Below are 12,817 nucleotides of genomic sequence, written 5' to 3'. Positions count from 1 at the left end.
TAGAGCCTTAGCAATGCATTGTAGATATTGTTCTTCTAAGAATTAACCCTAAGGAAGTATTTAGGGGCAAACAATGTCTTAAAAACAAAGCTGTTTCTCAAAAAATCAGTTTAAAAACAATATTTAGATTCAACCTTTGTTACATGCATCCTATGAAATCCTGCACTCATTAAGTCTGTTGAAGCACATAAAAAAACATTTGGGATGTTTTCTAAACACAAAATAAAAGACTATATACAATATGATCTTAACTTGTTAGGGAGAGAAAGAGAAAGAAATAACAACAACAACATTGTTTATAACCGGGTGGTGGAATGACATAGTTTTTCTATTTTTCTTTATTTTCCAAATTTTCTACTGTGAAAGTGTATTACTTTTTTTTTTTTTTTTTTTTTTTTGAGACGGAGTTTCGCTCTTGTTACCCAGGCTGGAGTGCAATGGTGCCATCTCGGCTCACCGCAACCTCCGCCTCCTGGGTTCATGCAATTCTCCTGCCTCAGCCTCCTGAGTAGCTGGGATTACAGGCACGCGCCACCATGCCCGGCTAATTTTTTGTATTTTTAGTAGAGACGGGGTTTCACCATGTTGACCAGGATGGTCTCGATCTCTTGACCTCGTGATCCACCCGCCTCGGCCTCCCAAAGTGCTGGGATTACAGGCTTGAGCCACCGAGCCCGGCCAAAAGTGTATTACTTTTAAAGCCAAGTAACATTATCAAAGTCTTCTAAATCACATTTATGTAAAAAAATGTGGGGATTCAAACTAGACAATAGAAATTATACATGCAGTCTTCATCAACCTATACCAATAATGTGACTACAGAAAATAAGAGCAGCACTTAAGAAATGGATTCAAAGGTAGAAGTTGGAAAGAAAATACAGAAAAAGTTGAAGCTATAATCTAGTTACTAAAATCTGAATTCTAAACAGGGACTAGAGAACATTTTTTCAAGATTATCCCCAGGCCAGGCAAAGTGGCTCATGTCTGTAATCCCAACACTTTGAGGGGAGCGGGGTGCGGATCGCTTGAGCCCAGGAGTTCAAGACCATCCTGGGGAACATAGTGAGACCTCATCTCTATAAAAGAAAGGAAAGAAAATTACCGCCAAAATACTCATTCCCACATTTCTTTCATGACTGTGCCAAAGTCTCCTTCCCTATCCTACAAACCACCGAGCAGAAATTCAAAGAGATTTTTTTAGAAAATAAGATAAACTACTACAATTAAGAAAAAAGCTATTCACCAGCCATAACCTCATCCCAACCCTTCTCTCACTTGGGCATAAAGAGCCAAAAGCTTCTTAGAAGCAGCACTACCATCTCCCATCACCAATAAAACGTCTGAATTCACGACACTGCAAACAAAACTGCTTATTTTCTCTTCTCTGTTATTAGTAGAGTTTTGCCTGTCCTGAAGGAACGCTGGTATGCTGAACTAAAAGTCCTGAACCTCAGGGACCATGCCTTATTCCTCTTTGCAGATGCGTCCTAGTTCCCAGCTAGCTTACTCAATACCAGTCTGACGAATAAATGAAGAATGAAGGCAGGCATGCATATCAAAGAAAAATGTATTGTGTTTGCACACACAGAACTTTAAGAGTACCTGTTTGATGTGACAACCCTTTGTCTGCCAGTTATCAAAACAAGGCAGTGCCCATATTTTAAAAAATAACTAAAATAAAAGCCCGCCTGGAACCCTGATGCAGCTTAAAGGAAACACTATCTCTGGGGCATCTCTATCCCCAGCGACTGTGAAACGGCCCGCAACTATGATGTTTTCTGACTCCGGATCTCGGGCCTCGGGCTGGTATTCCTGCTCCTTTGCCAAGACCCTCCCTAATCGACAGACCTGAGAGATCTTTGTCTCGCTCCTCCCAGCAGCGGAACCCGCACCAACCCAGTTTCCTCACGCAAACTCCCACCTGAGGGGGTGGGGCCGGGGGGAGTCCGGGGCCCGGGGCCGCCCCTCAGTTCTGGAAAGTAAAAATGGGCGTTTTCTCAGCTTTGGGTTAGTTTTTCTACCCGACCTAGACGCGGTCGGAGCTCCTGCCCCACTGGCCGCCCCCCGCTCCGCGGCCAGCCCGGCCCGGCGAACCAGCTCACCCTCGGGCAACTCCACAGTGCGCGCGCGGCGCAGCGAGCGCGTGAGACGGTTGAGTTGCTCCATCGCTCTCTCCATCCTCGGTGCGCCCTCTGCGATCCCCCCGCCGCACCGGCGGCCTCCGCGCCCAGCGCCCTACATCTCGCCTGGGCCCGTCCAGCGGGCAGAGGCGCGGGCTTGCCCTGGCCAGAGCACCGAGCTGCGAGGGCTGCCTGGACCACGTCCTGCGTCCAGGGACCTCGCTGCTGCCGCACCGACCACCGAGTGGACACCCGCCACCGCCTCCACTCGAGCCTTTCCTGCCTACACCTCCGCCGCGTCCCTCCCGGGCTCGCGCGGCCTTCTGGGAACTGTAGTTTCCAGTTAGCGGAACCGAGCGCACTGGGCGGAGTCACGCTAGGGGAACCCCGCCACGCCGACGCGGGCGGAGGTGCTGAGTGCGCGGGAAGCCACGCGGCGACTGGGCGTAGTCCTAAGTCCCTGGAAAGATGTCTTCAGGCCCTGCTCCTCCTCCCCTCCAAAGTTGTACTGGAGCAGCTTCCTCCAATTCTGTAACTGTCCTATAAAGCAGATTGGAATTGTCACTATTGTTCTTAAATCCGTCACGACATTAATAGCACTGTTTAGTGCATCTGTTCCAGGAACATTAACTTTTTAAATGGTATTTTAATATGTCAAATTTAAAGAGTAATAAAATCAAACAGATGCAAAAGCACCATATGCTTTTGTCTTCATCGTAAATAACTTAACAATAGCTTAATTAGTTGTCTTTCCTGCTGGGCGACTTTGAGGTCAGGGACACCATTTAATGTTGCACTGTATTGTATCCCTGTACTTAACAAGGCACCTGGCACAAAGTTAAAACTTTGGGGAAGATATGAATGATGACAACCTGAAAATTTTTTTCATTTATTTGCTACAATGCTAAAGTGTCAATATGATGACAGGGCCTAGTGGGAAATCCAAAGGATTTGACTTCGCAAGTTACAAAAAACTTGGATACCTACAGTGTGAAAGAAATGAAAGGAACTCAGTGGCAAAAATCATATTCATAAGCTCTGCACAGAAGTTAAACACTTGAAACAACAGAAGTTGAAACTTGAAAAAATTAACCCAATCAAAGGGGTAAATATGAACCTGGCTAACACCACTGACTATGAATATCTTGGATATGTTACCAGTGCCAAGATGATGCTGGAGTGAGAGAGAAGCAAAAGGCTTGTTTTTTTTCAGCTTCTCTTCCCTCAAAGAGGCAAAGCTGTTCCTGTAATGAATGGGCCTATGTACCTTGATGATGTATGTTGGTCGGCCAAGAGAAAGAGAGTCTCACCTACCCATTCAGGATATGAAGGGGCAGATGGTGGCTGGCATGTGTGTTCTCTGCCAATGCCATCCTAAATAAGTTCCATCTAGTGACCATTTGTGCCAGTGGTGCCACAGGCTTAGGAAAGACCTCTGTAATATTACCTAATCAGATAATACCTAAACCAGTCTGGCAACAAGGTGGTAGAGGTCAAAGCTTCAAAAGAATACCAGAAGCTGGGTGCTGTGGCTTATGCCTGTAATCTCAGCACTTTGTGAGCCCGAGGCAGGCAGATCACTTGAGGTGAGGAGTTCAAGACCAGCCTGGCCAACATGGTGAAACCCCATCTCTACTAAAAAAAAAAAAAAAAAAAAAAAATTCAAAAATTAGCCAGGCATGGTGGTGTGCCTCCATGATCCCAGCTACTCAGGAGGCTTAGGAGAATCACTTGAACCCAAGAGGTGGAGGCTGCAGTGAGTCAAGATCCCACCATTGCACTCCAGCGTGGGTGACAGAACAAGACCCTGTCCAAAAAAAAAAAAAGAGAGAGAGAGAGAGAGAGACAGAAACAAAGGCAGAAGGAAAGAAAGAGAGAAAGAGAAAGGGAGAGGGAGGGAGGGAGGAATACCAGATGTTATGGACCAGTCTAGGCCAGGCCCAACCCTTTGCAACCTGGCTTCAACTAAAAATGCTCCAGTCTTGCTTGGCCTCTCTATAGTTTTCAAAAAGTCAGGATATCCACTGCTGTACAGAAGTTGGCCTCTCAGCTGCTGTTACCACCATTGCTCTCTAGGCTGTTGCTCTATATAAATTACCTCCAATGTCCTGTGAGGACCAAGCCTGGAGTTTGTGGACAGAGGCAGGAGCCCCAGTGGCCTCCATGGTGGGCATTGCACCTCATTCTGGTCACTGTTCACCACAGGAGCAGAAGATACTGGAAGAACATCATGGAATGCTGATGTAGATTGTCAGTTCTAAATTCTGCAATATGATGCAGTCTCCCAAATAGCTGTGCTTCAAAAGTGCAAAGCTACAGTACTGCTATCAGCTTATCACCTCCTGTCCAATAGAACTTTTCTACAGTGATAGAAATGTTCTATAATCTGCAACGTCCAAAATAGCATCCACTAACCAAATGGAGTTATTGGGTACTTGAAATGTGGCTGGTGCAACTCAATTTTAAATTTTCATTAAAGTATAATTAATGTAATTAACTAAGTTAAATAGCTATATGTGCCTTGTGGTTTCCAGGAGAACACCAAAGCAGCTAAATAGCTTCTTATAGATTATTATTAGCTAAAGAATAGAAGATATTCTTACCTGTCACCAACACGAGAAACATCAAATGGAAGTTTTAAAAGGTTACTTTGTATCTTAAGTTCCATTAAAAAAAAAAAGCATAGAGATTTTCACTTAAAATAACCCAGATTCTTCTGTGGCCTTAACTTTTCTATAACTGGTATTTCTTTTTTCCTGTAAATTGGTTTTATTGAAAATTCCCAAGCTTTAAGTTTCTCCATTTGAAAAGAGAAGAGGAAAACAATCTGTTCAACAAAAGGCAGGAAGTGGGTGGGAAGCAAAGAAAAATACTCATAAAAACAGAACATAAAATAACGGTAAAAATAAATCTAAATATATTCATGGTCACAGAAAATATAAATAGAGTAAACTCAATGTTTACTCTAAAAAACAGAGGTCTTAGTGTGTTAAATAAAAATGAAAATGGAAGCCACAGTTTAGATATACCCAAGTCCAACTTTGTATAACCACAGACCAAAGCTCATCCTCATTTCCCCAAAACACCATCTGTAATAATAAACACAAAACATAAGGTTTATATCCTTGTCAGCATAACTCGGTGAAACTAAGCCTGTCAGCTATAGACAAATCAGCTTAAATAGTTGCCCTAAAAAAATTAATGTATAACAGCCAATCAAGAAAAAGGTCAAAGTACTTCGTCTTTATGCTTTATAAACTGTACTGGAACTGCAGTAAGGCGAGCTTCTCACCACTGATTCAAAATCTCCTGGATCCTAATTTGTATTTGATATGATTTATTTCTTACATATGAAAAGATCAAACAAAACAGCTATTTGCTGTTTCTAAAGGACCACCATCTCTAAGAGTAAATGGAAAAAAGAGATACCATAGAAAATACTAGCCAAATAAATGTGATATAACAATATATTTATTAGGGTTCTCTAGAGAAACAGAATCAATAGAATGTATGTATAGAGAGAGAGAAGAGATTTACTATCAGGAATTGGCTCACGTGACTATGGAAGCTGGCAAATCCAAAATCTACAGTTTGGACCAGCAGGCTCAATATCCAAGAAACCTGTTGGTGAAGTTCCAGTCAAAGGCCAGGGCAGCCAGTAAGGCAAATGAAGCCTGGAGGCAGTTCTGCTGAAAAATTCCCTCTTGCTTTTTGTTCTATTCAGGCCTTCAACTGATTGGATGAAGCCCACCTATATTATGGACAGCAATCTGCTTTAACCAAAGTTAACCAATTTAAATATTCATCTCTTCCAAAAACACCCTCCATGTTGACACATAAAATTTTTTTTTTTTTTTTTTTTTTTTTTTTTTTTTTTTTTGAGACGGAGTTTCGCTCTTGTTACCCAGGCTGGAGTGCAATGGCGCGATCTCGGCTCACCGCAACCTCCGCCTGCTGGGTTCAGGCAATTCTCCTGCCTCAGTCTCCTGAGTAGCTGGGATTACAGGCACGCGCCACCATGCCCAGCTAATTTTTTGTATTTTTAGTAGAGACGGGGTTTCACCATGTTGACCAGGATGGTCTCGATCTCGTGACCTCGTGATCCACCCGCCTCGGCCTCCCAAAGTGCTGGGATTACAGGCGTGAGCCACCGCGCCCAGCGACACATAAAATTAACAGTCATGAACAATATTAATATCAGCAAAATAAATTTTAAAGGAAAAACATTATTAGGATCAAAGAGAGTCACCAGAAAGTTTATAATAGTCCTGAACCTATACCTAAAAACATAGACTAAAAATAAAGCTACACTTGACAGAATTACAAGTTTCACATCACGGTGCTAGATTTTTCACACTCTTCTCTCTGAAAAGAATAAAGCTAGCAGGAAAAAATAGTTAAGGATACAGAAGATTCAAAAACTTCGACTTCAAGTCTCATCCAAGGGGATGTGTGAACATTCACTTCACTGCTAATGAAGAGGGAATACACATTCTTTCAAAGCACATTTATTACAGTTACAAAAATACAAAGCGTCCAAGTGCCCTTCTTGAGAATAGTGTCAATGAGGTGGCAACTAGGAAGACCATGGCCAAAGCCAGGGGAGGGTAGGATGAAAATTCCAAGAAATGGAGTGGACAGAGGAAGCTATCAAAGAAAAACAAAGCAGACTGTGGGTCTGGAAATAGCAGCAGGAAAGTCAGGGGATACATAAGACAGTAGAAGGGACTTTGGAGTTAGCAACGAGAGGCAGACACAGGTCTCACTAAACTACACTTTCATCCAGTACCCGTGCTATAGAATTTCTTAATCAAAGTGAAGGATCCTACATTTGTCCTGCTGGATTTCATCTTGATTAGGTTTTTCTTTCTTTTTTTTTTTTTTTGAGATAGGGTCTTTCTCTGTTGCCCAGGCTGGAGTGCAGTGGTGTGATCTCCACTCACTGCAACCCCCGCTGCAACCTCCACCTCCCGCGTTCAAGCAATTCTCGTGCCTCACCCTCCAAGTAGCTGGGACTACAAGTGCGCAGCCACTGTGCCCAGTTAATTTTTGTATTTTTAGTAGAGACAGGGGTTTCACCATATTGGCCAGGCTGGTCTCGAACTCCTAGCCTCTGGTGATCCACCTGCCTCAGCCTCCTAAAATGCTGGGATTACAGGCATGAACCACTGTTCCCGGCCTGAGGTCATTACTATAACCTGAAAAGATATTGTTGGAACCTGCATCTATTAATCATGTGTCTGGTATCTTCTTTGCTGTATATCATGGGCAGATTTGACAAGCTCCCTCTCTGTATAGAGATTTAAGTAACAGATTAAGATGCTGAAACAAAAGAAAGACAAAAAAGAAAAAAAAAAAAAGACCCGCACTGAAATTACCACCTAAAACTTTCCCAGATTATCTTTGATTCATTAATGGGCTCTTTGGGAGAGAATACTTCATCACCTATTAACATATCTGTCTATGTACTGAAAGCCATTAGAATTGTTGTGTACTTTTTGATCCATTCATTTCACCTCTGGGCATATAATCCAAAGAAGCAATCTGAAATAAAGACAAAGATGTATAGATAAATATTTATTTATACAGAAGTATTATTAAATTCCTTGTGTTTTGTAAACAAACACAAGTACACTGCCTGTAGCAGGGGAATAGAAATGTTTCTTTAATAATGTTTTTCAAATAATTATGCTCATGGACATACAATTATAAATAAAGATATGTGTTCCGAAAGGCTGGAAAAACCATTCCATGAAATACTGAGAACTTCTAGAAAGGATTTCCAAAAAAGCAGACACTTCACCTAAGAATCAAAAGATAAATAGAAGGTATCTAGGCAAAGGAGAAAGGGTGATAAAAAGTATTCTCAAGGTGAGGCGCAGTAGCTCACGCCTACAACCCCAGCACGTTGGGAGGCTGAGGCAGGAGAATCGCTTGAGTCCAGGAGTTTAATACCATCCTGAGCAACATGGTGAGAACCTGTCTCTACAAAAAAACTTAAAAATTTGCCAGGCATGGTAATTTTTTGAGATGGAGTTTCCCTCTTGTTGCCCAGGCTGGAGTACAATGGCACTATCTCGGCTCACTGCAACCTCCACCTCCTGGGTTCAAGCAGTTCTCCTGCCTCAGCCTCCCGAGTAGCTAGGATCACAGGCATGCACCACCACACCTGGCTAATTTTGTATTTTTAGTAGAGATGGGGTTTCTCCATGTTGGTCAGGCTGGTCTCGAATTCCTGACCTCAGGTGATCCTCCCACCTCAGCCTCCCAAAGTGCTGGGATTACAGGCATGAGCCATCATGCCCAGCCTTACACATAAAATATTTTAAAAGATGTAATGATATTGTCAGATATCCAGAGAATTTTCAAATTTTCCCAATTGTCTTAGACATTTTTAACAACTGGTTTATTTGAATCAGAATCCAAATAACACTCATATATCACATTTTGTTGTTATGATTGCAAAACCTCTTATATTCTATAAAATAGCTCTCCTCTTCCCTAACCCTCTTTACACGTATTTGTAAGTCCTAGTTTCATTCATGTGTCTACACTTCTGCACTGCCCATATGTTGATTCTAATCCTGACTCTAGGGGCAGGTAGCTCAGGTGTAATCTCATCCCAGGCCACTACTGATAGTCAATAGTTCAGAATTCAGACCAATGAGAAATGGGGAGAAGTTGCTGAGAACTTTCTGGAAAAAAGCTTTCTTACTCTTCTGAGAACCAGAACCTCAATATCTCTCTCTGTCTCTGTCTCTGTCTCTCTCTCTGTCTCTCTGTCTCTGTCTCTCCCTGCCTCCCTCCCTCTCTCTCCTGCCTCTCTCTGTGTGCTACATTTATGGTAAAATATTGATTGCTTTCCTTCTAAAACCAGGAATAAGGCAAGAGTATCTGTTTCCATTACTTCTATACAACATTGTATTAGAAGACCTGGTGAATGAAAATGATACTGGAGTAATTGTATATTCATTTGGGAGAAGAAAACACCTCAATTCCTACATCATATCACACACAAATTAATTCAAAAAGGATCATAAATCTGAACATAGGAGCCAACTATAAGGCTTCTAGAAGAAAATATAGAATACTATTTTCATGACCTGGGAGAAGTCAAAGACTTCCTACAGGACAAAGTAAAAAAGCGTAAAAGCAAAAACTTTATATTGGTCTTAAAAACTTCTTCTTAGCAAAATATACTGTTATAAAAATGAATAGGTAAATTCTCTAGGGAAGAAAATATTCAGAAAACACCTATCTCATAAGGAATTTGCATACAAAGAATTCCTGTCACTCAAAAACAACCTAATAAATTGAAGATGTTCATGCTATAGTACTCAGTAAATATAATATGTCTCAAGACAACCGAATGCCTCTCATGACACACCAAGTTAATAAGTGCATATTCTATCAATGCAAAGGTTTCTTCTCTGAGACTATGATGAAATAATACAGAGATAGAATGAAAGATGTCCACTTTTGCAGAATTCACATATTGCTTAATATGTAGAAGGGATTTCATACTGGATAAATCTAACTGCACTAAAATATTCTTTCTGTTTTCTTGAGTCCTGAGAAAACACACTACAAATACTGAGGACAAATAAATTAAAAATCCATATCTAACGCTTGTATTTAAAGAATGGTAGATGTCAATCTTCTTCCCTGTATATCAACAATGGGAAGAAGTGCATGCTAACGACAGAGGCTGGTCCTCATGGATATAAATTGCAAGCCACTAGAACTTTCTCAGGAGTAGATTATTACAAGCCTACGTGCCTTTTAGGTTAGGATTTAAAATGTATTTGTTCCCAGGAGAAATGTAAATTTGGGGATTCCTATGAATCAAAATTCATAAATTGTGATTGCATAAAGTAGAAGCTTTTAACCATGCCTAAATAAGTTTGATGTTTCAAATTTTCATATACCTATTGCAAGTTTCATGTTTTATGCTAATATTAAAAGCAGTGTTATGTTTTCCAAAGTGAGGCATTAGGATATCAATAGACAACATCCAAAATGCAACTCATACTGAGAAGTTAAACATTTTAAACCATTAAAACATTTGTAGAAGTCTGTGACTTTCATAATAAATGAAATGGAATCAGTAATTAGTCCTATGAAAGTGTTTTCCGAATTTTGTAGTAAGTTCAGTGACCTTAGTAATCACTTCAGAGAGTAGCACGAAAGATGTTTCGTACAAAAAAAAAATAGTGTCAAGAAAAACAGCATCAGCCAGGCACGGCGGCTCACACCTGTAATCACAGCACTTTGGGAGGCCGAGGCAGGCAGATCACTTGAAGTCAGAAGTTTGAGACCAGCCTGGCCAACATGGTAAAACCCTGTCTCTACTAAAAATACAAAAATTATCCAGGCATAGTGGCACGTACCTGTGATCTCAGTAACTCAGGAGGCTGAGCACAGGAGAATCACTTGAGCCAAAAGAAAGAAAGAAGGAAAAAGAAAGAGAGAAAGAAAGAAGGAAATCATTTAACTTGTGTATTTAAAATTAATTATTTTGTGTTGAGTTTTTTTTCATTTCAGTAAAATGTTACCTTCTTTGAACATTCCATTTGGATTAGATAAAAGGTGTTAGTGAGTTCATTCCATCATCAGTAACTTAGTTTCAAATTCAACACATACATTTATGTGCAAAATGCAAAGTAGATGTACACTAAAGAATAAAAACCCGCACATGCATCCCCAGAATAAATACTTTTTTCTTATGCTCTAGGAGTTCAACTTCTAAAAAGAGAATTAAGACAGGTACAAGTATGACAATAATACACAACAAACTCTGGAGACTCCTTCAAGCTATATCAAAACCCCTGAGGAAGTGAGAAAAAGAATCACCGCTTCAGTGTAGTGAGGGAGTAGAATCAGGGAGATTTCATGCCTGAAAGAGGTCACATTTACACATGGGGTACGGAAACAAGCAGGACAATCTGATTAACAACAAATAATAACAGCTGATACTTGTTGAGCATTAATAGCTGATTTAGCTGAGGCTTATGGGTAATTGAGGAATTAAGGCTAACATATTAGTCAGATTTCAGTTAGCCTTGAATGACATGCTTAGCAGCTTGAAGTCAATTCTATAAGCAGTGAGGAGCAAAATAATTAGGTGGTAGTGGGAGAGAGTGGCAACAGCTGGATGAGTTAAAAGGCTACTGCAATTATACTAGTGAGTGGATACAAGACACTGTATTAAGGTGGGGGTGAAAACAAAAGATGTATGTGAGGATACTGTTGATTGGCAGCCTGCAGAATCTGGAATCTCGATGATCAGTGGGATAGATGGGTTAGAGTTAAAGATGACTCCAAAGTTAGGGACAGGAGTAAGGTAGTTCTTTTTTTGGTTTGGTTTTGTTTTTGTTTTTTGTTTGTTTTTTGAGACAGAGTCTTGTTCTTGAAGTCATCCATTTCTCATAAAGCTAGGTTATAGGCATTGAAATTAGTATGATATATGTTTGATTCTGTTTTTCCTCCACTTTGGTGCAGTAGACTTATTGATGAACATGTGTTACTGTGTATTTCACTATTTATGTGAGCATGCTATGTTTGTTTCTAACTCCAAATCATTAGGTAGCAGAATTCTGATGAGCCTTGTCAAGGCTGTTCTGAAGCATGGGATGGTTCTATACTAGATTCATTTAATAAATGCATCTGTCATCTGAGTACTGGTTTTCCACATCTATTAGTATAGAATTAATTTTTTAATTAATTTTTTTGCATAAAATTTTTTCATAAAATCTTCACTTTCAATTGCCATTGAAGAATTGATTTGTTCACTTTTTCTTCAAGACAAGTAGTGCAGTGAAAAAGTAAAAGGTCTAATTACCCAGGGTACAGTGGTTTAGGGGAGTGAGGACATGGACAGTCCAGTGCTGACCTTAACACTAAAAAACTGTGTTTCATTTATACTTTCTGGTTTTACGTTTCCTCCTCTGCAAACTGAGATTATTAATAGGATATTTTTTTCAGCTTTAACTGACAGAAATGCAATTTCAGCTAGCTTATGTTAAATAAGGAATTTATTGATACAGTAAGATGGCTCATGAATGCCAAGAGCAGGGGGCACCATCACAACTCTCTGGTCTCTGTCAGAGTTATCTTCCTATAGAACAACTTAAAACATTTCATTTCCTACCTCAGAATCTCTGCAGCTGTCCCCTTTTCTCCATCATTTAAAAATCTAAGCTTCTGGCTGGGCTCAGTGGCTCATGCCTGTAATCCCAGCACTTTGGGAGGCCAAGGAGGTGATCACAAGGTAAGAAGTTCAAGACAGAGGTTGCAGTGAGCTGAGATCACGCCACTGCACTCCATCTTGGGCAACAGAGTATGATTCCGGCTCAAAAAAAAAAAAAAATCTAAGCTCCTAAGAATGCCATTCAAAGTCTGGGACTGTCTGTTTTCAATTAACCTTTTCAGTCTTATAACAATTGCCAGTTTATTGAGCCCTTTTGGTTTCAGAGGAAAACAGCTTAGATTAGAATTCCTGGTTCTGCCCCTATTAACCTTGTACCTTGGAAAAACTTCCTTAACCCCTGGAAGCTTCCATTTTTGTCATTGGCAAAATAGGAATAATAACAGTATCTGTCTTATTTCCCTTATTTCATTTTGTATTTCATGGTGACAAACACAGTCTCGAATTGTGCATCTTTTCTTCATTACCCATTCTTGAACCATAGTGCAAG

At 40.5% G+C, this 12,817-nt stretch overlaps 1 protein-coding gene across 4 annotated transcripts in view; it reads right to left on the bottom strand.

Moving 5' to 3' along the window:
* Nucleotides 1–2,445, bottom strand: part of HACE1 (HECT domain and ankyrin repeat containing E3 ubiquitin protein ligase 1) — a 104,070-nt gene extending 101,625 nt beyond the window's left edge. For 3 of the 4 annotated variants that reach the window (XM_012438445.2, XM_021670516.2, XM_012438446.3), the window contains exon 1: nucleotides 2,103–2,445. In XM_012438445.2, the coding sequence (XP_012293868.2) occupies nucleotides 2,103–2,178 (76 nt within the window). In that variant the 5' untranslated portion in view covers nucleotides 2,179–2,445. The remainder of the gene's footprint in view (nucleotides 1–2,102) is intronic. The other variant, XM_012438447.2, reaches the window with a different exon arrangement.
* Nucleotides 2,446–12,817: the final 10,372 nt, after the last annotated feature.

Source organism: Aotus nancymaae, unplaced genomic scaffold (assembly GCF_030222135.1).
Source record: "Aotus nancymaae isolate 86718 unplaced genomic scaffold, 86718_ANA_hifiasm-v0.15.2.pri h1tg000040l, whole genome shotgun sequence".
Classification (NCBI taxonomy): domain Eukaryota; kingdom Metazoa; phylum Chordata; class Mammalia; order Primates; family Aotidae; genus Aotus; species Aotus nancymaae.
Note: the sequence above shows the minus strand (reverse complement) of the source record. Positions and strands in the feature narration are given on the sequence as shown.